The 27,317-nt window shown below is 37.2% G+C and overlaps 2 protein-coding genes across 3 annotated transcripts in view; both read left to right on the top strand.

The window, feature by feature from the left end:
* Window positions 1–27,317, top strand: part of LOC109076850 — a 472,477-nt gene that overhangs the window by 60,524 nt on the left and 384,636 nt on the right. The window lies entirely within an intron of this gene.
* lrp1aa (low density lipoprotein receptor-related protein 1Aa) overlaps window positions 1,444–27,317 on the top strand; it is a 166,386-nt gene continuing 140,512 nt past the window's right edge. The window contains 2 exon segments of the mRNA XM_042733414.1: window positions 1,444–1,889; window positions 14,132–14,254. Coding sequence (XP_042589348.1) covers window positions 1,793–1,889; window positions 14,132–14,254 — 220 coding nt within the window. The 5' untranslated portion in view covers window positions 1,444–1,792.

Raw genomic sequence — 27,317 nt, 5'->3', positions numbered from 1 at the left:
TTCAAAGTGTTTTCTAGTTTTGAGCCCTGAGCAAAATAAAGGCTGTTTCTCAATCCATGGACATGTTTGTCCCGGTGTTTATTTGTGTCTTACTGTAGGCTGCCCAGTTGGTTTTGGTTTATATGTCTTTTCCCGTTATAGCCTGGGAGAAACAATAAACAGCTCAAATATGTCTCACATTTAGTTTTCATACTAAAAAAAATGTTGTTTATATGTTCTTTTATTATTCTTGTTTACTAGCTCACTCTAGTGATCAGAACATATGTGAAATTTAAACTATAGGCTTTAAAAAAGGATGCTATAGAGACTGTTCTGTTTTATTTAGTTTAAGTGTTATTTTTTCTTTCTTTTTTATGTAAAAAAAGGAGAACGTTTTCTGTGAGTGTTGTGGTTAGGGTTACGTTTAGATAGAGAACAGAATACAGTCTGTTGCTACAGCTGTGAAAACATTTCCCCCTGACATACAGGAATACTGTTGTAATTTGTACTTTGTCCTTAATATCATTATCATCATCATTAATAATAAACAACGAGAAGATCAATCGTTAAAGTGTAGCGTCATTAAATGTAAAATTCCATAAAAGTTCAAGTAGGCCACCACAAATATTGATTCCTTTGCTCAAAATAAGTAGTTTCAGTATAACCTCTTTTGGTGTTTATGTTTCTAAATTAGACGTAAGCTTCAATGGCGTCGTTAAAACTCTCAAAGTAGTCAGTTTCGCAATAATAAATCTCTAATCTTTATGATGCATTATTGGTGTCGTATTTCTCGGCGTCGACTCAACGCACGCGTCGCTGATTGGATGAGACCCTTTGTCGACATCACATGGGCCAATTACGAAGCTCCGCGCTTGTCCATCGATATACAAGAGGATGGCGCTCTTCTCCTGACGTCACACAAGCAGCCAGTCGAGCTCATGATTGCAAGTCCGAGTCACTCTCGCGAATCGGTTCTTTCGAACAGTTTGTTTCATTGGACGAGTTCATCGGTTCTTTTACGTCCACACGTGTCATTTTCATGTTGATAAACATATATTTTTGTAAAATACGAGGTTGACACTCAGTTATTGCCTCTTTTTGTGGCAGACCTGACTAAATTAGTGGTGCAGTAAATTTGTATTTCTGTTATTTTATTATAATAGCTACACAGTCGTTCCTATTAAAGTGCAATAAAAAACGAAACGGGGAGATGCTTATATATATATATATATATATATATATATATATATATATATATATTTATATATATATATATATATATATATATATATATATATATATAATATGAATATAACATGATATTGAAGGATTTGATATGTCCATGCAGTATGCAAATAACTCGAGAAACGGTCTTACCAGGGCAGTTGGATTTCTTGAACCGAACTATGTCAGATTCGCGAACCGGTTCACGAGTCCGAACATCACTAGTTCAGGATTGGACCACACATTTCGCCCAATCTGTGTTACCAGCAGCAACAGAGAGAATCGGCTCGCATTCATAGGTGTCATTGGCACAGAGCGGAGCGCTGGCTGTCATCCTCAACAAAGGAATGGTTTGAGCGCACTGTCTCCATGGTGATGCCGTGTATTAGACATATATCATCCATAGGTTGTGCCATGCATTCAAGGAATACGTGAATAGTGTGTGCCAGAAGAAGCCTTTTGCGCCAGTGTGCGCATTTGGAGAGGCGCATCAGCCGTGATCAGACTGCAGCTTTACTGGATCGTCCGACCTTGCGTTTGCATTTAATTTGGCTCTTTTGTTCCCAGCCTTTTCTTCTGCTGATATATAATGTTGCGCTTCACAGATGGCAGGCTGCTTGTCGGATTGTTCTTTTTGGGTTTTTTGCACAGTTTTGAGGTGGTTCTTCCAGCAAGGGCAATAGATGGTGAGTGTATTTGGCATATGTATCATCATACAACACCCACAATTCAGCAACTGTTGCCGTGCATGTAACCATCATATCAATACGGAGCATCCAAACGGCGTTAAATCGGAGTTTCTTTCGCTATCCGAACCGATGGTCACCAGTGAGAAAAAAGGTAGATGGCAGGTCTCATAATGGATTAGATAACGGTTTACATTGAAGTAGGCAGCGCATGCATCACATAACCAGCTCAGGATACATTGATAATCAGTGGATGAACCGTCACAGCGCACATGCCCAGAATACAACGTTACGTGACACATGCAACTTTTTCACATCAGTTTTCACATCATGTGCACTGATCTCGCACCTGAAAATGCCTGTTATTGACTATTTGGAGATGCAAATAAATAAATAAACATAAAGTTGTGAACCTTGAACTTATTGCTATTGGATTTTTGTGAGTTTTGTCATGTCCAGCTAGTCATTTTGATGAGGTCTAGTCCTCCTTTAATGAAGGAGATTGTTTGTTTAGATGTGTTTTGTTGAATCAGAACCCTCTCATGAGTAGCTGCCTATACATCTGCAGTCCAACAGGCCCTCTCCATCAGTGACTTATGTATTTGTATAGGAAAGGAAGGAATGGTGATCTTTGGACTCAGATGCACTTTAGATTGCTGCTGCTTTGCACCTTCACGTCTCTTTATGGATCGCTGCTTCTTTGAGCCTTCACTTATCTTTGAAAGCTTTGCTATTTTTTCTGTTGCTCATTAGTTGAAGCGTTTTGAGCAGACAAATGAGCTTCAAGATGCAAGATTTGTGATATGGATATATTAGGAATCATCTAGAATTGTAACACACTGTCATCTTGACATGTTGTTCATTCTGCGTTTAGTGCTGGATATGCTGTTCTGATTTGATTTATTGATGTATTAGGTTGTTTGTGTGTGTGTTTGTTTGTTTTGTTTTTAGTTATGTATTTGCTCTAAAAAATTACTTATTTTTTAATTTGAGGACAAAGCACAGAATTCTTTGTTTCTATATAAAGCTCCTGATAATTACTACAGATTATTCTAGCTATGGATGAAATACTGTACTTTATGCTTCTTCAAAACTTAAAAAAGTTACACTGTTTATTAATTATTTTGACATTGAGAACATCCCAAAGGGAGAGTTTTGGTAGATTGAACTAACTTACAGGAACAAGTTTGATACATAGAATGGTATATTTTCATAGATACTATTTACTTGCATGTATGCTTTTTATATTTGCTATGTATCATATTGTCAATTTTAGTTTATTATTTTGAGTAAACCTAAAACATTTCCTTAAAGGTATAGTTCACCCCAAAATAAAAATTAGCTAAAAAATATACTCACTCTTAGGTCTTCTAAGATGTAGATGAGTTTCTTCATCAGAACAGATTTGTAGAAATGTAGCATTGCATCAGTGTCTCAGCAATGGATGCTCTGCAGTGAATGGGTGCCGTCAGAATGAGAGTCCAAACATCTGATAAAAACATCACAATAATCCACAGCAATCCATCACACCACTCCAGTCCATCAATTAACATATTCCAAATTCTGTTGTTTCTGTCATTAACAAATCCATTATTAAAAGTGTGAAATACTTAATATGTGTGTTTGTAAGGAACAAATCCATTATTAAAATGTTTTTAACTTCAGGCCATTCGTTCCTGCTCTATCCTTGAGTCATGTTTGAATTATGTTGTTTTCAAGAAGTCCAAAAACAGTCCAGAGCAGCTCTAAACAAATATGTGGCTGAATTTTGATGTGAGAGGACAGCAGGGGATGGACTTTTTCACTGGAGGAAGCGTTATTATGAATTATGTACTCCATAATAGCAACAGTTTAAATTAAAAAAGGCCTCAATGATGTTTTTTTATTTTTCATTTCTTTTTTTTTTTTAATTACAAACATTGTAATAGAAACATTGTGCAGAGAATCCAATGGTGGGCAAGCTATATAATGCTAAATTGCTCCAAATTTGTTTCCATGATTCCAACAGACTGCAAAGTGCAGTTAAAATTACTCTGATAATAACACAGAATTTTCTCACAATGGCATTTACCGCTGTATAGAATATGCATTCTCACTGAGCTGAAAGACTTTATGTTCAGTTCAGTGGCTGGCTAAGCTCATCAATGGTGTTAATTAAGGGGCCCCTATCAGAGAAGTACACAGAAGGTTGCTGTTGGCTCTGGGGTCCTTTGAGGTGACACACACTTTCATCTCCCTCTTAAAGCAACCTCTACAACAAGGAATTAAAATACCCAAATTCTTTCAAAAGTATCGTCCACATACTAGCATACCTTAAGATGACAGGCAAATGAATAGTTTAATTCATAGTGAGTAGTGACAGACTAATATTTTAAGATGATCATTTGTCACTCATTTGGCCCGTGGTCCAAAATCTGTCAGCCATAGACAGTACGATAATAAACATTATACATTTTTTTTAATGACTTTTTAATTAATATGGTGCAAAATTAGTTTCACTTGGGTGAAGCTGGAGTATGTAATGTTAAAATACGTTGTCCTCTGAAAAGTGCAAGCACTGTGACTCTGTAACACTGTCTAAACATCCTGAACAGCTCAACACCAACATTAGCTCAACCCTGAGTTTTCGGAAAGACTATCTGTTTGAGTCTTAACAGATGAGGGGCCTTTTTGAAAATAGTTATTTTTGCTGCAATGCTAGTGGTGCAGAAATTCCACTTCATCTGTAATTTCAGCAATTTTGTGTACAGCACAATTGCTCTAATTGAATTGTGTTATGTATATTTTGCTATTACATAGGCCATCCAGCCATACATGCTCTCCAGAAAAACTGACATTAGTCCACCAGAACTGCTTATCCTGACCAATGTGACTTTATAGTGGAAGTTTTGGTTGAAACTGAGACTAAAGGATCATTTACTCATCCTCCTGTAGATCCAATCTTGTGGCTTTTTTTCTTTCATGAATCTCAAAAGGAGATGCTCCTGCAATTACAATTAAAATTAATAATGACAAAAATCCTAAAAGTGGTCCATACAACTCATGCGCTATATTCCGAATCTTCTGATGCCATACAATTGCTTTGTGTTAGAAGCAGACCAGCTGAGTGGATAAAGATACAATTTTACTGTTGTGCGTGGGTTGAATAAACTTCTACTTGAGTCCGTTCAGCCAGTTTTGTTTGTAGCCAATGTCTTTATATTTCCTGACTGGTAACCTACCCCCTAAGGGGTTGACATTTCAAGAGTTTGAGCTGATAGGAAACTCTTAATAAGAACTGAAGAGATACAGTATTATAGTGTACATGTTCTCCATAGCCCAGGGAAGACAGAAAAAGGAGGAAATATACAATGTCGAGACAAACGAGTGTGTTCCCCACCCCCAACCTCAGTCTCCTTCACTCAACTGTGAAACACATCTGGATAGGGAAAGGTCATTTGTTTGGAAGTAGGCATGTGGAGAGGGTGGAAAAGAGGGTGGATATTCTCTCAAACACCCTTTACACACTGATCGAACCCTTCGGCTCTTTGTGCATTTGTTTTGAAAAAGATGTTTGGTGGAGAAACTTGCAATCACAGAAATTTGAAATATATGAAGGAAGGAAGTAGCATGGATTGGGGAAGGGTGCATGTGAGACTTTTGAGCTGAAGTAAGATGACAGGAGAAAGACTGAGCTGCTCTTCCTCTTTTTTTATTCATCCTCCCCCTTGGCTGTGTGGGTAATGTTGCATGATGTGCTTTAATGATCTTAACTAGATAATTAGGTTTGGTGTGTGTACACATTTTGAATACATTGAATTCAAAACTAGTTTTGGCAAAAAAAAAAAAACAACAGCAGCTTTTAGATTTGAGAACTACTGCACATACAGTACATTCTTTAAAATATCTTCCTCTAAAGAAAACAAGCAATACAAAGTTGGACTGACATAAGGGTGAGAAATAATGATGAACTTTCATATTTTGGCTGAATTATCCTGCTGAAAACAGCCTAAGCCTAAACTTGTTAATTTAGTTTAAGCTGGTCTTCTAGCCTTGGCTAAGCCAATGTTTAGCAGTCCAGGTAGTTTGTCCCCCTGTTTGGCCAGCTAAAAAACTGCTCCAAATCTCTCTAAACCTAGCCAGCAGACCAGCCTGATTAAGACGAGAGCGAGAGTAAGACGGGCAAACCTGTTTAAACTGGTTTAAGATATTTTTCAGCAGCATTATTCCTTAGGAAAACAAAGCGTCACGCTACACTTCAGAAGTTCTGTGATGACCATCTCAGCCCATAGACAACGTTTGCCATCTTTAACGTGTTAGTGAGGGTGAAGACTGTTTTACCAGTGTTCATGACAACAGAGCTGTTCTTGGAGCTCGCAGGGCTGGAAACACTGAGCTCACAGGGCCATAGCTGTCACATTACTCAGCCACTCGCTCGGCCGCCAGCAGGCTGAGACGGAGGAAAACAGCATTGAAGCAAGAGCTGAAGGAACGCTCATGCAGAGAGACTGTCGTTGTGTCCCATAAACGTTGAGCTGTTTGAGTTATGGATTTGTTGGAGCAGATAAGACTGAGTCAGTGACAGAGGAAATGTTTTTCTTTGAAAATGGGGTGAAAGAGTGGAGGAGAGGTTAGACGAAAAGCCATTTCCTATTTTGAAACAAGACAACACTTCTGTTGGGTTGTGGTAGGGGGTATTGATTCCTCAAATTAACACTGATTGGAAAGAGCAAACACACAGTAGTTGCTTTGGTAACATCCACTTTACAGCTGCTGGTTGTTCTTTCCCTGTCAGTTGTGATGATGGATTTGAAATTCACAAATTTTCTACTTAATTGAATGTTTTAATTAGATAACTTGCCTGCTTGAAATGTTCTGAATGTCTGAAATGAAATTGTGACGAAAATGAGTATTGAATTATCCATTGTAATTATATAGCTATTGAGTTACCCATAATGCAACAGTCCTGTCTCTACCTGAAGTTCAATGCTTGAATCAGTTGCATTTTTAATTTGGCTTTGTGTTTGTTTTATTGTTTGTGTACAGAAACCTAACATTTTGAGGTTTAAAGTCCACTGCCAGTAAATACTTGACTAGACTAGGCTGGTGTCTAAGAAGAAGGCTATAATGGGTTTTTGAGACAGTCTGTAGGTCTATAGCTCACTGCTCTTAATGTGACTAATGTTTCAGACTCCACAGTGAATTTAAAGTTTTATTACCACTATACGTCATAATAGTGAGAAAGAACAGAAAAAAATGAAGCAGGACTAAAACTGAAACCCTGGCCCATTATGAATGCAGAGTTTCCTATTCAAAAATAGGAGGACCCACAACTGATAAATCTTCACTGACAAACCAATACAATAAAAACCATCCACCTACGAAATCTGTCACGACCTTGCCTGGAAAAATAAATTTTTTTTAATGGAATATTTACAATCAGATGTTTATGAAGGATGTCTTAAGGAGTTCAGACTCAATGTGATGACACATGTGGAAAATCTGATTATATAATGTTATAGCTATATTCACAATGTGTCTTCGTGTTTTGCGACGGGTGCAGTTTCACATAGAGATCAACATTGACTGTATGTGATGTTGCCAGTTTATGCTAACTAGGAAACAGTAAATAGAAACATTGCCAAATGATTCTATCAGAGACAGATGAAGGGTATTGATACCCATAAATGGATCATTGCTCCAACACCTAAAATCCAACATCTAAGACCCCTGCTCCAGAGTGATTAGCCACATTTAGCTTCAGGTGACTTGGTCAAAAGAGTTGGCAGCAAAACTTAGCCTTCTGGTGTGTCCTGTATCAGTCATGCAAGTACTATTGAGATGAATGATAAAGTAAACAGATATAATAGTAGATGTAACATGTATTATTGTCACGGTGTGGTACAGGAGTGAATGCACAAAGAAGGTGAATATAGATAAGTCTTTAATAATCCACATGGGGTAATCCAAAACAAGATGGCAGCAAACACATGCATACATCGACGAGACCGGACAACCAAACACTGAACAGAATGCATCTTATAAGGGGAACGTTAATGAAGATAATTGACAAATAAACAGGAGACAAAAACTAGGTCACACAGAGCACATGGGAAATGAAAATGAGAAGGTTCAGAAGATGGCTGGATGAATGGGAGGAGGATGAACAACAGAGTCCAAGGTGGTGATAATGGAGGGAGGAGCCAGGGTGACAACAGAAGGGAACCGGAGCAGGAGGAGGAGCCAGGCAGGACCCAGGCCACAGCTATGATGAAGGCCCATGGTGGAGCCGACGGAGGGAGGAGCCATGGTGGAGGAAGGGCCAGCGGCGGAGCAGATGGCGCCGGCGACTGAGGCGGAGGCGGGGATCCGTAAGGCCCCAGTGGAGCCGGAGCAACAGAGGACTAAGGTGGAGCCAGAGGAAAGGAGGAGCCTGAGGGACAGAGGGATGAGGCGGAGCTGGTGGACTGACGGGCCACGGAGGAGAGGAGGGAGCTAGGAGCCATGGTGGAGCCACTGGATTGAAGGGCCGAGGCGGAGTCTGGTACTAAGTGGCTGGAGGCGGAGACAAGGGATCCTCCAGCCACGACGCCGATGGAGACTGGCAGACCAGCGGCGAATCCAGCACACAGATGGTGGGCTGAGGGAGAGCAGAGGGGCTGATAGGTGACAGCAGTGGCAATGGAGAAACAGAGATGACAGGAGAAGGCAAGAGTGGGAGGGTGGGAAATCCAGACAGACATATAGTTCCAGGCAGACAGACTGTTCAGGGCTGACAGAGAGTTCATATGAAGGCAGGAGAACAGGGGGTATGTCTTTAAATATGTCCTTGTCACAGTCCATAGATCGATGCTCATTGCACCTCAGCCATGGTGCAATGGGCAGAGCTTGCCTCCGTGCTCTTGCTGTTCATAGCGCTCTCCACTGTGGCAAGCTCTTTTGCCGGCGCTTGCACCTGGTCTGACGTTGTGGGCTCTGGCTCCGTGGCGATCCTCAGCTCTGTCACAGTCCAGGGTGATGGCTCGTCAGTTGCGGCGGGCTCTGGCTCTCCGTCAGCGGTGGGCTCAGGCTTTGGCTTCGCACAGCGGGGAGATTGTGGGCTGGGCTCTGGGTCTGGAGTGGCACTTGTGAGATGCTCACTTTCTAAACTTGTCTTGCACTATTCTCTGTATCTTCCACTAATTCCGAACAGTTCTCACATAGCAGATAGTGGTGTTATTTTGGGCATAACTGGTTAATTAACGTAACTGGATCACAATGCCTTACTGTGGCAAGGCCTATGACCGGAGAGCTGCTTTCACCTGGTTCTTTCTGAGTACTGGGATATTTTGTGCGAACATCTTATGATGACCGATTCTCCTTAAAGATCCTGACATAATCATTGGCTGGATATTCCTTATCTCTTTTCACGAGATCTCCCGCAGCAAAACAATCTGAAATAATTTTTGACTGAAATCATTTTTATCTTCCATTCCCTTTATCATAGTGACATATAGACTGCTAAAAAAAAATATTAGAGCTCTTATTAGTACATGTAACAGCAGATAGTGTTACAATACTGTCTTCCAGGTTTTCAATAAAATTCAAGCTCCATCAAGAGCAATTACGGCAAAAATTGGTCCACCAAAAGATTTTGATCTATCTAACATCATTTTGGAAGGTTTAAAAGCAGAAATGTGAAGATGTATTTTTGCACATATATTATGTATATATTTATGTATATAAGTTGTAAAAGGAGGATCTAAATACCCTTGGCAAATTTTCTTGATGGGTAAATCTTCAGTTATGTCTTCAGTTATGAATACATCTTTGCCCAGTCAAGGTCAGTAAGTCAGTCATTTTTATCAAAACTAGTCTCAAGATAAAACCTCTATGTTGAAAACATTTGGCTCACAACAGTGTGTATTTGATGTTTAATGTGCTGCAACATTTACTTGAGCAAATTTTCATCAAAAATATTTTAATAGTCAGTGTAAATTGTTAAAATGTCAGAAAAAAAACCAAAAACAAAACAAAACAAAAAAACAACAACAAGTATATGCTTAGCTTGCATCTAAGGCCCTACCCTCAATCACTTAAAAAAAAAATAATACTAATAATTTTTTATTTGGTCTTAAATGTTTTTATCTTTTTTTTCTATCAGAGGAACTTACTAGAACATTTTAAACATAAAATGGCATGTCCTGTGAACATGCTGAGGATAGAATTGATTCATTCAGATGGACTACGATTAAAGAGAAAGCCAGAAAAAAACCAAACTCAGTTTCATACTGATCTTCAGGGATCTGATCTAATGGTTTCTGTGAAACGTAACAGCCTAATAAAAAGCATGTTAGATCTCACTACATTTTATATTGGCAGCAAAATCATTGTGAATATATCATGACTGTTCTGTCGCACTACAGGGAAGACAGGGAAATACTGATTGAGTTGTCCAAAGTTGTCTAATCTGACAGGAAATTATGAAATCATACTGTTTGAGCTAAAGGTTATGTTCCGTGATGGTTTTTAAAAATTCTAATGCCAAATTCTACATATGTAATAAATCAGATAAACTTTAAAACCCCATCATTTTAATATAACATACTGCAGCATTTCCAGCAAAAATAACAGTTTTGTTACCGTTGATGACTGAAAGGACTCATATTGTCAAAGGATTTTGGTCATGCCGCCCAGCCTTATTGTTCAGTATCAATGGGGATTTTTCTTCAACAGAAGTATATTTGCACCTTCTGGCATGACTGTATGCGGGACTGGTTGCTTTCCATAACTACTCAGAACCCAGAAACATATTATTACTTATTTTTCAATTTAATTTTGCCACAAAGTTGCCAGTACTCTCCTGTGGATCTGACATATGATGTGTGTGCATGTATCTGTAATTCTGTTGAGTTATTGCTTTCCTTTGTCCTCAGTGTTTTCCTCCTTTTCTGGAACATTGTCTCCAATTTAGCATTGTCTTCATCAGGCAGGAAATTCACACCAAAGGTGTCTCCTGTAGAAGTGTGGCAGTTGTATGTTACTAACAAAGAGTTATATTTATCTAGCACAAATATAACAAGGACCTATAAAGACCTATATTTAAAAAAAGTATCCTTTCTGGGATGTGTCACAATTATACAGCAAGTGCCCACCTAACAACCTTTTGTAACACATTTTTTAAGGTGTCCTTGTTACACATTACATGTACTGTACTTACTATTATCATAACAATAAATTATGCATAATTACATGCATGTAACCTTAAACCAAACCCTAATCATATAGCAAGTACATATAGCTAATTAATATTAATCAGTACTTAAATGTATAATTACACTGTTACAAGGGCACCTTAAAATAAAGTGTAACCCAACTTTTTTTTAGAAAAGCAAAATCGTGTTTTATAATATAACAAATAGCAACTATAATTATTACTGATTAATGTTAAATGTTTTAGGTTATGGTAACAGAATCAAACTTTTGTGTGCATTTACACTACACCAAAAACAACTAATAAAAAAACACACTAATTTAACTAAAACAGCAATTTTAATGTTTTTTTATTTTTTATTTTTTGTAGATTGTATAGGTGTTTTGATTAGAGATTATAAATCCTCATATCCTGTAAATCTGGAAACATGCATTAAAGTTGCAATTTTTATCTAACTAAAATGACACATGTAGCAGTTAAGTAAATATCTTTGAATCGCAGGACTCTTTAATTCTTTATATCATTTGAATTGCGATTCTGCATCCGGATTGCTACCTCAGTTTGAAATCAGGAATTAAGCTGTAATTAGAGGCATTCTCGGTCATTTCTGAACGGCACACAGCCCTGATTGATAGCATGTGTGGCATTCTCCTCCATTTGTTCCCTTCTTTATCTTCTCTTCATTGTTCTTTTCCTTTGCTCTGATCCAATTTTCTATATTCGTAATGTAATTACCGTCTGCAAACTACAGCCTATTACTCACAGTATTATTCACTGTTCACCTACTTTACAGACTCCAGACGAGCCAATCATTGCTCACCTCTAAGAAAAAATATTTTTTTCTATGATGAATGTCTTTGATTATAGTTAATGGGATCGCTTAGCTTAATTCAATCTTTATATTGCGCCAGTTAGAGCTCTGTTATATTTTCATCTACTGTTTTGTTTAATCTTTATTTTGTTTGGTTTTGTGTTATATTTTCATTTAGTATTTTGTAGACTTGAAGTCCCAGACATCTCATCCCTATATTAGAAAAAAAAACTATATATATTTATATATATGTTGAAATGAATGACTGAAAATAATATCAAAACTTTAGCATATGTGTTATTGTGCTATGTGGACGGTGTTAAAACATACTAATACTGAGTAATACTGAAACCAAAGAGAGTGTTGACAACTTTCACCTTTTTTGTTGAAGGGATTATTTCACCCCATTAATGAGTCAAGTGAAGTGTGGCCGATAACCTCCTAACCACTTCCTCTCTCTGGCCAGCCGTTGGATGGCTGCTGCTGGTTATAGAGTCTGATTTATGACGCCACATAAATGCTCTCATTTATTCCACTGCTGTTACAGCTGCACTTCACTTTAGCACTGCGTACACACACTTCAGTCGCAGTTAGCATGTGTAAAGAATGTTAGAGTCACTGAGGTAAAACGAACCAGAAGAACAGAAAATCCATCGATGGCGTCAAAAGAGTCAGAGTCAGAACTTTTCCGATAGTGTACTATGTCTGCACTTTTTCCTCACTGTCAGAAAGCCTCATAAAGATGCCCTTCATGTCTTTGCAGCCCTAGAATGCTCTGACATAACCAAATGGTCAAGCTTATATATGGAAATATGGTATAAAAAATAAATAAAAACTGTGTGCGTGGTCACCTTAAAGAGAAACAGACTTCTGGGAACTTTTAGTGTTTGAAACTTTGTGGGTTCATTTTAATGTCCTGCCACTAACATTTTTGAAACATTTCAGAATATAAGTTGTTGCATTTTTTTTTGTCAGCATATTATACATTTTATGTAATATCATTCATTAGACATTTGAACCCTTGACATAAGGTGTTAAAATGATTTTTCTTAAATAAAGATTGCTGAAGTATGTTTTACAAGAAAATACTGTTGAAGTTTTTCTACTTCAAAATTCACATTTAATTTTGCTGTTCCTTGCACCTGTGTGTGAAATTTACTAGCAATTTCTGAGCGAAAATTGCTTACACAGAACTGGTAAGGAACATGAAATTTTGAAGCAGAAAGACTGAAATAGTATTTTCTTCTCAAATGTACACCAATAATCTTTGTTTTATTTTTAGAAAAGAATCTCACTGAACATCTTTTGAGCTTCCACCCTCTTTTCCTGCAGATGGGAAACTCAGTGTTGTGGAGGAAGTAGCAGCTGATAGTCAGCTCTGCTTTCCTTGATGTTTATGTCTGGAGGTATGGTGCAGATAGCAGACTGGAGGTTTTTAGAGAGCTTTTGAGAAGGTGGTCTGAAATGAATTCGCATTTGATTCCAAATAAACAACCAATGAAAAGTGGTCACATTTTTTGCACCTAATGCAGCCAAACCAGAACAAGATGTCCTTTGATGGCCTCTAGACTCGTTGCATCACTGTCACTGGTGTGGGAACACTGACCTGGATGTGCGAAAGCACGCGGGTCTGACTGCAAACGCGTACATTCAGGAGAAGAGTGGGAAACTGCTCAGCACAGACTGCCTCCTTTTCCAGTGGCTTGGCTTCTGGAAATACTTTTCCCATTCGTTTTCTCCATTAGGCATTTCAGACATTTCTTTAACAAAGTGTACTAAACCTTGAACCAGTTCAACCAACTCTGAGATGAATTCGTCATTTACAGTATATTAGTTAAATACACTGGGTGCTTGACATATTTCATTTCAATCTGAAAAAAAAACAAAAACAAACAAACATTATATTCAAAAAGAGAAAACAGTCTAGTCACAGACTAGGACTACGTTTACACGACAACAGTGAAGTCAAAAACGGAAAAGTTTTCCCCTTGAGTTTTTAAAAATTTCACATATACTCGACAATGTTTAGTTAGTTGGCGCTGTCACCTTGTTAGTAAACAGTACCTGCAGGGAAATGCAGGTAAACTGACAGCGCTTGGCGTCCTCGTACTCTGCCAAACCCTGGCCAGACCACAAACACTCTTATGGGCTGTTTGATTTCTGTTATGTATGGACACACATGTGTCACATATATGCTAATAGCTGAATGCATTGTTGAGACACTCACTCATTCTTTGTTTTGCCTCTTCTTTTTTGTAGCTCCAAAAACCTGCAGCCCCAAGCAGTTTGTTTGCAAGGATCAGGTGACGTGTATCTCAAAGGGTTGGCGTTGTGACGGGGAGAAGGACTGCCCGGACGGATCGGACGAGACCCCAGATGTCTGTATGTATCACTGTTTCTCTGCCATCAGCTGCTTTGAGGTTTTATTTGCATTTTAAACCTTGAGTGCATTGATAGTCTCACAGGGCCTGCAAATAATCGTTGCAGTATGTACAGGTAATCACTGCAGTTCTGCATTTCTTTCTGTAGCATCAGATTTTCCTAGAAAATGTCCTGGGTTTGATTCCCAGCTGGAGGCCTTATGAGTTTGCTCTCTTTGTGCTTTGGTTTCCTCTATGATCCAAAGACACTAAACTGGAGACTGTCGATAGGTGTGTGAGTATGTATGTCTGTGTCTTATCCATCCAGGGTGTTGGCCTTCCTACAGATAAGCAACGGCATAGCGTCCATAGGAATATGGTTGGATGGATTTGGTTTTTAGATTTTAGATGGTGCTCTGGAACGCCCTTTAGATTTATTTTGTTCCACAAAAACACTAAAAAGTGACAAAACCCAGCACAGCACATGAGCACCTGCTTTATGCACTGCAACATTTTCCTGATGCATGCAGTCACTGCATATGATGAAATTTTTTTTTTTTTTTTAATTTTGAGGTAATTTGTTCCAACATGTAATAATTTTTCAGTTAGAATAATTGTTTGTTGACTTGTCTTAAGAGAATCCCTGAAATATATATATATATATATATATATATATATATATATATATATATATATATATATATATATATATATATATATATATATGCCTGAACTGCAATAACTTGTTTTCCATAACAAAAACATGCAAAGTCTATTTATATTTACATGATTTTTAAAAACAAGCTTTCACCATTTTTTTTTACACAAATTATGTCAACATTTAATAAAAATAAAACATTTATATATTGTACTGTACTGTTACTGTATATATATATATATATATATATATATATATATATATATATATATATATAATATATATATATATATATATATATATATATAGTGGTTTGAGATGACGATTTGAATGGAATCTGAGCATGGTTAAGTCCCACCACAGGCTGTGCGCAGCTGTTACGTGTTTCTGATAGGAGCTATCACTGTTTGGTTTGTCTGAGTGGTCATTCTGTTTCCCAGATGACTTTGACCTGAAGCACCTGTTCTTATGCTCTTCTTGTTTAGTCTGATCAGTTCCAATGACACTGACTTCATGTGGCCTTGCTTATATCTGTTTATGCTATCAAGAGGACACTGCGAGTATTAGACCTGTTTTCCTATTCCCTATATTTGGTGCAACACAACAAATTTATATTGCTGTCATAAACAACCCAGAAAAATTCCTTCAGTTAATGGACAACCTCTTTCTATTGTCTACGTACCCACTCCAACTAGTTCTTCCCAGTCTGACAAGAATATAATTGCTTTTTCCAACATATATATTTGAGTTAATAGTATTTTGAGTCCTTATATATTAGATAATACACTAAAAACCAGATTATATTTTTGCTGTGTTAATGGAGAATACGATCTCAGGTGTCATTACCAAATTAAACATGCTCTAAAGGTCTGCTTTATACGTCTTTAATGCGTCCTGATGTACAATCGCTATACAGCATATCAACACTTTCACTCCCTTATCTGCTTAAAAAATATTGTCTGGTGGCCGATTAGATATTTGCATTGTTCGTAAGCTTTTTAATTTTGGAAACATGCTTTTCCCCCAATAATGATGCCTGTGTTAATGCACTTTTATGCCAGAATAGTCAGCAGTGGAGTGCTGAGATGATGGTGTTTTTTTTTTTTTTTTTGTAAGCCATCATGTAAGTCAGCATCACCCTGGTTCCCTTGACAAAAACACCATAGATTTTTCCATTGACTTTTGGATAATTGCAGAAAATATGCTCTGTGACCAACAAATTTATGTTTATGATTCTTACAAGTTTCGTTCATCATGATCATTTTCACAAATTAACACAAGTTTTATGAATTTTGAGGCCCAAATACTGTCAGCAGAAGTAAAATGTAAACATAGGCTATAAATGAACTACACCATGGTCACATTTTCCCTGAAAGTTTTTAGTAGAATAGTTTTGAAGGGCTCGATTATAAACACAAGGCTGTGAAAGCGGTTAGTGAGTAGATGAGTTGACCTCTTTTGTCATGATGACATGACTCTGTAGTGCCATTTAGACACTTTTTCAAGAAAAGTAGAAGAGTTAAAGACATCACATATATTTTATGTTGTAGAATAAAACGTGAAAATATCTTGAGCTCGTGTGAATCACAAACCTAATTTTGGGCGATTCCATTCAAAAAACCCTTTGACTTTGGGACAATGGAGCTGGAAGTGCGACATTGCAAACTCGGGTTTCCAGGTTTTGGCTTAAATCTGTCATCCCTGCAGCACTCATATAACTATTGAAAAATATGTCACCTAGCACTGCACAAGATTTACATCCATTTGCATGAGAGAAAGCGAAGATCAATTTAACAACAGCTTCTAATCTCAGGTCGGAGTGAAAGTTTTTGACTGTCAGCGTGAGAAGTACACGAGTGTGAAGTATCTTTCCATTCACACTCTTTCTGGCAGGGCCGCCTAATAGAAATGTGTTAAGCAAATAGTGTGCCGTCAGTTTATCATGGGGTGAGTGGGGGAAGGGGACTGATGTAATTAGAATTAACTCTCTATTTGAAATCTGGCCCTGGAAAACAATGGCTCAGTTCATGAGGCAGCATTAGGACTTAAGGAGTGTTTGTAGTGCTTCGTCACAACTAATTACATGCTTTGAAATAATTTATCTTTCTCTAAAGAGGTGGTTTGGCTTTCAGAAGTGTTGGGTAAGAGCAGAGCTGAAGTACAGGCAGAGACTGCATCCGCTCCATAAGAGGAGGAGAGGAGAAACAGAGGCTGAGCTGCCTTCAGTCTGGAAGTCATTAAAACCCGGTCCAGAGGAATGGAGGAAAACTGCTGTTTTTTAATGACCTGCTTTTCTCAGCTCAAAAGTTCTCTCTCTTTCTCTTTTTCTCTCTCAACACACATAGACAACTGACAACTTAGTCTTTAGCGTTCTCTATTTTTGCTGCGGTACAGGGTATTGACTCCATTACGCTCTTTGCATTAAAATTAGATAGTCTTTTCTTAATACTTTGAGAGCCGATGTGACGTCTTACTTGCTGCTTTAGTAAAATGTTCCACTGCCCTGAAAAGGATGAACATTCTGTCATCGTTCACTCAACCTTCTGTTATGGATTCCAAACCAGTAGGATTTTCTTGTGCCATTGAACGCAAAAGATGTTTTGAAGAATCTCTGAGCTGCTCTTTTATATACAAAAAACATGTTTAGTGGCTAGTTATCATGGGAGTAGAATATGCAGGGGACGTGTTCCCCCCACTTTAAAAAGAAAAAAACAAAAACAAAATAAATTCATCCATCACACGTTATGTGTTCATATAAATGTTTTCAAGGACCAGTTTAAATAAATATAGATTTACATACAAAGAGACAAGGTCTATGTTTGGCCTGACATTTATCATTCGTATCCAAAACCAGGCGATGTGAACATTATTGATGTGAACATTACCTCTCCTGCACTGTATGTTTCATTCATACTCAAAGCCAGAGGGCGCTCTTGTGCAGAAAGTTCAAAACAGATTTGTAGAAGTATGACATGCCAGGAAATCGGTTGTGGCTAGAAGGGATACAGCGGTGGCTGGAAAATAACAATAAATGAAATTTTCTACATATTAGATTGTGTTTTATAAACATATACACCTAACCCAACCCACCCCTTACAATAACGCAAATACAGTAATTATTTTTACAAAAATTACATAATATTGATGTGCAGATGCCCGGTAGCCGCAGCTGTATCCCATCTCTCAACATTATTTTGTGTATTTAGTATAATGCAATGTGTTTATGCGGTTTAGGTTTAAAAATATATATAATTTTCCACATACTGTACATTATTGTTGCTCCTCTATGCCCCGCCTTTCTGAAACGCGTTGATTTTTACAAAGCTCATCGTTCTGAAAAGCGAGGTGTGCTCAGATTGGCCAGCTATCCAGTGCATTGTGATTGGCCGAATGCCTCAAGCGTGTGACGGAAATGTTATACCCTTTACCATACTGTGATGCCGTGTCCCAGCGTGATGAGACAAAAACATTAAAACCCATTATAAACAAGGTATTTGTTGCATCCAGTTGGGACATAATTACTGATTATAATGACTTATACTGTGTTTTTACATGGTGCGTATCGCGCTGCGTAAAAATAAAACCACATCTGCATACGTGATCGGGGAAACGACAAACAACAAGCGCTGCTCTACACTGCTCAAAACTTGCATTTGAATCATCAGAGGCAAATTCTTTAAATATGAAAACGTACTTACAGGCTGTGAGTCAGAAGCGCCAGACTGTCCTTGCAAAGTTGGAATTGCCCCACTTTGTAGAAACAACTCTCTCGGGTTTAGGAAACAGTCCTCCATAAAATGTGCTGCAAACATCTGAATATTACTGTTCTGGAACAGTGTTGTTAATACAACTTAACCACTGATTTCTAGTTGTGTCCTCTTTTGGAAGGCCAAACAAAGTAGTTTTGCTTTCACAACAAAACACAAAGTGTCTCCACCACATGGCGGCGGCAACAGCGAGAATAAAAGTTATGCCTTCTTTCTTTGCATGAACATTTGGGCAGTGTTAGGCACAACTTCCCACACAGTGAAGTAGAGATGTGGGGGTGTGTTTGAGCGAGGTGTTTTAGGGGGGCGTGGACAAGTCTTAACTCTTATAAAGAATATCTCTTTGGGTTTGAGACTTTAGTTTTTGCAGGGATCTTATCTATCTTATCTAACACTCCAAAGAGAAAGGAAAACTTGAAATTTCATCATATGACCCCTTTAACCCAGGAAATCCCTAATACAGACAAAGGCATCCAGCTAGGGCCTATCATTTATTACAGTATAGAAACTATCAAATTTGTTTGTAGTATATGAACCAATCATAAAAAAAAATAAAAAATGATGGCTGTGCCCCTGCTGGTTACTTTCAAGCTACAAGGACAAAAAGGCACTATATAAAAAAAGACATTATAAAAATAGTACATACAACGGGTGTGCTATATTCCAAGTCTTTGGAAGCCACACAAGGGGCAGAGTTTTAATTTTAATTCACTGGAAATGTGAACATGTTCACAAATTCATAAAGGCATATATTCAAACATGCGTCACATTTGCTTGTGAAAGACAATGTAGATCCTTTTGCAGCAAGAACCATTTTTTTCACACTTTAAGTGAAAAGGTTCCATGGATATTAAAGGTTCTTCACTGAATCACAGATGCCATTAAATAACCTTTATTTTCATATGTGTTGGTGTCATTAACGTCATACCAAAGGCAACATGTCTTCATGCACATGCATTTTAGGTTTTTTATACTTTTTCATGCTTTCATTATTAGGAAAACTGCAGCTCAGACGTTCTTCAAATGTTATTTTGTGTTCCATGGAAAGCAGAAAGTCTAATTTAGACGTATACTATGAATATAGATGCTGATAGAATTTAAACAGAAAATTTCACATATATCATGCTTAACTAGGATGTGTGTGGAAACGTGCTCTGTTTGTGGATCCATCAGTGCAAAAGCCTCAGATCATTGAAAATCTGCCCCATGAAAGAGGTTTATTTATTTATGTGGCTGGATTTCACTGTGTCTCTTGTGAAAGTGGCCACGGGTAGCAGTGAAGTCTGTCGCTGTGCCCGTTGCAGCTGCTGTGGCCGTCCTCTGTGGACCACTGCAACACAATAGACAGCTTTGTACCGCAAATCCTGAGCTTCAGTGAGATGAGGACAGTGATATGCCTTTAGGAAGAAATAATTATCATCCTTTTATCATCAAATGTCAAATGTGTACTGTATATAATAAAACATGCAATATGTTTTTTTTGTTATGGGAATATCTTTCTACTCGTTTACGTATCTATCCACTCATCTATCTACTAGAGAAGAGATCTTAAATGAGGTCTCACTCAAAAGTGTGTTAGAGGTCAATATTGTCAGTTTTCACAAAAGCAGAAACATATGCAATGGGTCTCAGCCATATATTGAAGACTTTTTCAGTATATTTCATACTGGTTTTATGAAATGAAATGACATCATGAATATCATCATGATTTTAATTTACTTTTAGTTTGCTCAGGTACTTAAAGACTGTGCCAGTAGAGCCATTTCTTACCTCTGCCTTGTAGCACATTTCACCTGTAAAGTACTAAGAAAGAGATCATTTAAAAGTGAGAATATAATTTATCTTTTTTTAAAGCATTTTGAATCCAATTGGCAACAACAGTTCTTCAGTTGAAATGATGGTATAATTTCAAAGTATAATAATATAATAATTATTATTATTGTTAATAGTTATGCTTGGCAAATTAAATTGTTACATATAGTGACATATAGTGAACCACTAAAATACATATAGTACATATAGTGAACCACTAAAATTCTAACTGCATTTAATTAAATAATATAAAATTAAGAGATAGAACAAAAAAGAGCTCATAGATGCAATACCTCGCACTGAACCCTTTACTAAACCTCACTTCATCCCAGAGTTGTGAGCAGCCTATGGCTGTATCATGTGTGTGCAAAAGTCATTTAGATCTGTCTCACGTTGAGAGGGTTGAAGGTCTGAGTTCTGATCTCACAGTGGAGCTCTGACCCGCTGTGCTGAGATGAGAAGAGTCTGTTGTTTAACATCTGTCAGCTGGAAAAAATGAACCGATCATAAAATATCAGCTATGTGTTTAGCTTTAGAGATTAAATTCTATAAAATGCTTAATCATTTATACACCTACTTGGTTGGCTGACTCACTGTGCATTGAAGAGCTCAAAATCTGTGCTATTAAAATGCAGAATTAAAGATTTTCTTCCTCTAGCACAAAGGGTGTCAGCAGTAGTGTTTGCAAGAGGTGGTAAATCTGCTTCAAATCAGTAATGCCTAATTAACAGGTGGATTATTTTTTTCCACAGGGTATTTAACCTGATCTGTCTCAGATCTGTTATTGGTATTTCTTCATCCCTCATGAAATTTTGCATGATACAGTAAGGTTTAGTACTCAAAAGGAGTATTTTTTGAAACCAAATTACAAATATGATTTGCACTCTACTTCCTCCATATTATGACATCACTGTAAAACCTATTATCATATGACTGCACCACAGCAACACATCAGTGTCTACTTTCACAAAATTGCCTCTTTATGCCGATTTACAATCATTACTAACATTAACACAGTGGGATATAAAATATTCATTGACTGATTGCAAAACAGTTCTGATCTATTAGGTTCAGTCCATCCGATTTAAGCTACTGGGGTTTTTACTTTATGTTGCTGTAGGTACACATACCTACACATGTCATGTGATATCTTATGGAGTACCCCAAGGCTCAATTCTGGGTTCTTTATTGTTTTTTTGTTTTTGTTTTGTTTTTTATTACACATATATGCTTCCAGCATTTAGTACTCTGCTGGAATGCACAGAGAACATAACTTTATTATGTTATGTTCTCTCATAACTTTATTTATAAACATTAGTGGTTGTATTAGAAATGTATACAACTTAATTAATATTGAGTATTCTCAGTGAAACATCTATTATGCCTTATGTAGACTCCTTGGGCTTCATTTATCAATCTGCACAAATCAACTTACGACAGAGTTCACGTGTGATTCATGAAACATTCGTATGCCACCAATCTCATCGTACGAATAATAGCACATTGATAAATGTGGAGGCAGAAAACAAACCCGGCCAAAAGAGGAAGTACTCTCATGAAAGAGAAATTGATCTTACTCCAAAAATATCTGTTAACCTTGTAATCACAAACAATTAGGCTACATTAATTTATGTAATTTATATGTATATTAAAATACTGGTAAATATAAACAGCCTATTTAGTTCCCCTAACCCTACAACAAATATTTTAAATTTAACTGTATTCAGGACAGAACGAAGAATGAAAAATAAGTAGTATTTTAATATAAGTAATAAGGAAACTATAAAATAAAACACAAATTAGGTTATAGTGGCATTCATTATAAGCAGCATACAAATATCAAGCAAAACTGAAACAGCATTGGGCTCACGAGCCTGTCTCATATCACAAGAATCCAAATGTTTCCATTTTTGCCATATTTGTAACATTTGTTTGCATAACTATTATTCATTATGTAGCTTAAACATGGCTTCATACTTCACTCATGTTTTAATATTTGTGTAAAATCCTTGCATGTGCAAAAATATTAGTTTGGGTGCTGCACGAAGATTTTACAGTGGACCTTTTAAATTAAACTGTGAAAATTTTATGTTTGGTTGACTGCATTTTAGATGATGATGAATGGCTGAAATGTCAGGCAACGCTAAAACTAATGTTGTTTGTGTGTGCGTGAGGCACCTGTGCAATCAGATGGATTAAATCAAATAAAGATATAAAGATAATAAATAAAATGCATTAAGAGTGTCACAAAAATGAGCGTAGCCTATACTTGTTGCACAGTTTTTTTTTCCTTTTGTTAATCTGTTAATTATATTATAGCCTGTTATATTTTGCGTGATCCTATTTATTTAATTCCTTTTATAGACTTAATTTCTGTTTTTCTCCTTTCACAGAAGCGCTGCAGGTGCATGATGCGATGATTGAATCCTCATGGTCTGTGGTTTTCACTGCTATTCGCGCATACAAAGCTAAAGCCCTGTATATATAAAAAAAGCCATTCTAATCTTACTGGTAAACGATCAACTAATGAGCTTCGTTTGGCGGTCAGGAAAATAAAACAAACAAAATTCAACAATTCTCCACCATATTTACTATACCGCGCACAAGTACAGGTAACTCAGAAACTTGCGTACACGAGCTGAGACCAGAAGTTAGATTTGATCGTAGCCACCGCTCACGTACATATTGATAAATTCCAAGCTTTGCGTTGAAATGACCGTACGCCCACTTTTCTGTCGTACATTCATTTCGTAAATGAGGCCCCTTGTCTCTGAAGCCCAATAATCACATCCAAGAATTTAGGAATCGTTTTTGACATCAACTTTGGTTTTAAGAAACCCTTAGCACTGTTTATAAAACAGCATATTATCATCTCTGTTACATCTCTGAAGTATGCAAAATGCTCTCCCCTACTGAAAGTGAGAAACTCATTCACACATTTTATGCAAGACTTAACTACAGCAGAAGTGTTTTGACTAGCTTATCAGAGAGTTTAACACAGTTGCACGAACACTGACTCATACTCGACTGAGGTATCACATTAATATCCAAAGCGACTTACAGTGCATTCAGGCTATCAATTTTTACCTATCATGTGTTCCCGGTGTGCATCTCAATATATTAGAATGTTGTGGAAAAGTTCATTTATTTCAGTAATTCAACTCAAAGTGTGAAACTTGTGTATTAAATAAATTTAGTGCACACAGACTGAAGTAGTTTAAGTCTTTGGTTCTTTTAAATGTGATGATATTGGCTCACATTTAACAAAAACCCACCAATTCACTATCTCAACAAATTAGAATACTTCATAAGACCAATACAAAAGAAAATAAATAAATACATTTTTAGTGAATTATTGGCCTTTTGGAAAGTATGTTCATTTACTGTACATGTACTCAATACTTGGTAGGGGCTCCTTTTGCTTTAATTACTGCCTCAATTCAGCTTGGCATGGAGGTGATAAATTTGTGGCACTGCTGAGGTGGTATGGAAGCCCAGGTTTCTTTGACAGTGGCCTTCAGCTCATCTGCATTTTTTGGTCTCTTGTTTCTCATTTTCCTCTTGACAATACTCCATAGATTCTCTCTGGGGTTAAGGTCTGGTGTGAGTTTGCTGGCCAGTCAAGACACACCAACACCATGGTCATTTAACCAACTTTTGGTACTTTTGGCAGTGTGAGCAGGTGCCAAATCCTGCTGGAAAATGAAATCAGCATCTTCAAAAAGCTGGTCAGCAGAAGGAAGCATGAAGTGCTCCAAAATTTATTGGTAAATGGGTGCAATGACTTTGGTTTTCAAAAAACTCACAATGGACCAACACCAGCAGATGACATTGCACCCCAAATCATCACAGACTATGGAAACTTATCACTGGACTTCAAGCAACTTGGGCTTTGAGCTTCTCCACCCTTCCTCCAGACTCTAGGACCTTGGTTTCCAAATGAAATACAAAACTTGATCTCATCTGAAAAGATGACTTTGGACCACTGGGCAACAGTCCAGTTCTTCTTCTCCTTAGCCCAGATAAGACGCCTCTGATGTTGTCTGTGGTTCAGGAGTGGCTTAACAAGAGGAATACGTCAACTGTAGCCAAATACCTTGACACGTCTGTGGTGGCTCTTGATGCCTTGACCCCAGCCTCAATCCATTCCTTGTGAAGTTCACTTAAATTCTTGAATCAATTTTGCTTGACAATCCTCATAAGGCTGTGATTCTTTCGGTTGGTTGTGCATCTTTTTCTTCCACACTTTTTCCTTCCACTCAACTTTCTGTTAACATGCTTGGATACAGCACTCTGTGAACAGCCAGCTTCTTTGGCAATGAATGTTTGTGGCTTACCCTCCTTGTGAAGGGTGTCAGTGATTGTCTTCTGGACAACTGTCAGATCAGCAGTCTTCCCCATGATTGTGTAGCCTAGTGAACCAAATTGAAAGACCATTTTGAAGGCTCAGGAAAACTTTGCAGTTGTTTAGAGTTGATTAGCTGATTGGCATGTCACCATATTCTAATTTGTTGAGATAGTGAATTGGTGGTTTTTTGTTAAATGTGTGCCAAAATCATCACAATTAAAAGAACCAAAGACTTTAACTTCTTCAGTCTATGTGCACTGAATTTATTTAATACATGAGTTTCATACTTTGAGTTGAATTACTGAAATAAATGAACTTTTCCACGACGTTCTAAATTATTGAGATGCACCTGTATATAAGAACATTAAAACTGATGTCATGAAAATGTTATAGTTGCAGTTTTTTAATGGTATTTTGAATGGTATTTTAAAATAGACATGGTTGTCTGAGGTTAAGCATTCTGGGTTTCTAATGGCTTTAAGTGTCCCAGCTGCCTAAACACTTTGATGATCTCTAGAGAGATGATCTTCAACAGGGGTACAAAATAAAGATCCATTCTTCCAGAGACTAAGCCATCAAACTGACCCCAAAACCGAATGATCTTCAGATTGATCCAGGGGCAAGAAGAATTTCAGAAGCAGCCTGCCAGTTCACACTCTTGGATTGGCCTTTTTTTTTTTTTTTTTTTTTTTATTTGTGTGCTTTGCATGATGTTGTGATTCATGATGTGAAATGGATTCTTGTTATGGATCATTTATCTCAGCTGGAAACCATGGTCATCTAGGGAGGGATTGAGGAGAAACAATTCCCAAAGAAACACATGTTAATAATAGTTACTGTGGTAAGGTCTTTTGCTTGGTCTGTCCAGAACACACGCAGTGGGCAAAGCCTCTGTTGTGGGCCATAATTGTGTTCTATACGACACAGAACTGTAACTGCGTTTGTGATTGCTTATGGAATCTACAGTAAAACAGATGTGCCCTTCTGACATCAGTTAGGAAATTTTTCATGTCTGTGTAGAAAATTTTATTTGGCAAAAGAAGCTGTGATCACTGCTGATGATCTGTCTCACGTGTGGAAACGTTCTCATGTTATGTTTGGGCTGCTTTGTATGTAATGAACAATTAAGGAGAGTAGTAAGACATGCATTGATCTTATTTACGCATGAATGCACCGGTGACATGGAACGGCCCATTACCATGCTATTATATGCAAGAGTTGCCTGACATGGACAATTTGAGTTGTAGATTTCCCTGATATGAGTCTTGGAGGTCATGTGTTGTGATATATGCAGAAAATACATTTAGCTAAGTACTAGATTACTTTCACTATTGCTCACACTTAAGGTTAAATATAACCGTAAGTATTGAACTTTGATGCATATTAAATCCTGCACCATCTGACAACCTAAAACAAGAGACTTGTTGAGAAGAAGTGCTATTGTGTCTCAGACATGCAATTTTCACCTGGCAGACAAAAATATTCCACTTGCATTGAAGCAAAGACCTGAGCTAGATCTACAGTACACGGCTTTATCATACATTTAGTACTCTAATGGTGTGTCATACGTTTGAACAATGAATTTTTCACCAGATCCCTGCCTGCTACCCTGATAAATATCACAGTATTATGCAAACTGTATCTGCCGAATCAGCTTTGAGTCTCAGTTTCAAAACACTGGTTTTATCAGAACATATGTTTATTTATAGCGTATAGCATGAGGGCAATGACTCAACACACTTCAGTTCATATGTAGTTGATTGAAGATAAGCTAATTACAGTGCTGGCACTAGACACGCCATTGCTTACTGTAATACTGTATCCCTCAGTGCATTGTGCTCAACACAGTGTTTAAAATGGGGTTGACCTTGTGAAATTGTAATTTTTATGTTTTTGATCCATTATTTGGATTGAAATGTTGAGATATGACAAAAACTAAAAATCTACTTTTTTTTCAGTTTGGTGACTGGTTGCTGGACAAATTGATTGATGAGGTGGTGGAGTATAGATTTTATTTTAATATTTTTTTTTTAAAGTAGACAGTATACAGTACAGTGCATATGGGCCAGTATTCAGGAAGTAGTAAGCTAGTATTCATTATGAACACAACTGGTGTATTGTATCTCTGGCTGCAGTATGGTTGGTTTTCCAGCCAGATGACAGTCAAAGATTTATTGTGGATTTGGGTTAACCACAGACTGCAGAATAGAAACTAGTCTTAATTTGACCAGAAGTCATACAGAGAAACTTCAGTGATGAACCCTTTTACATTTGCTCACACGGATTGATTGATTGATTGACTGCCTGACTGATCATCTTTGTCAGTCAGACTGATTTATCTATTTATTTATTTACATATTTCTATGAAATTGGTTATTTTTTTATGCTGCTACAGTACATGACGGGAATATATATATATATATATATATATATATATATATATATATATATATATATATATATATATATATATATATATATATATATATATATACACACA

Source organism: Cyprinus carpio, chromosome B11 (assembly GCF_018340385.1).
Source record: "Cyprinus carpio isolate SPL01 chromosome B11, ASM1834038v1, whole genome shotgun sequence".
Taxonomy (NCBI): domain Eukaryota; kingdom Metazoa; phylum Chordata; class Actinopteri; order Cypriniformes; family Cyprinidae; genus Cyprinus; species Cyprinus carpio.
The sequence above is the reverse complement of the archived record's forward strand: the minus strand, read 5'-3'. Positions and strand labels throughout refer to the sequence as shown.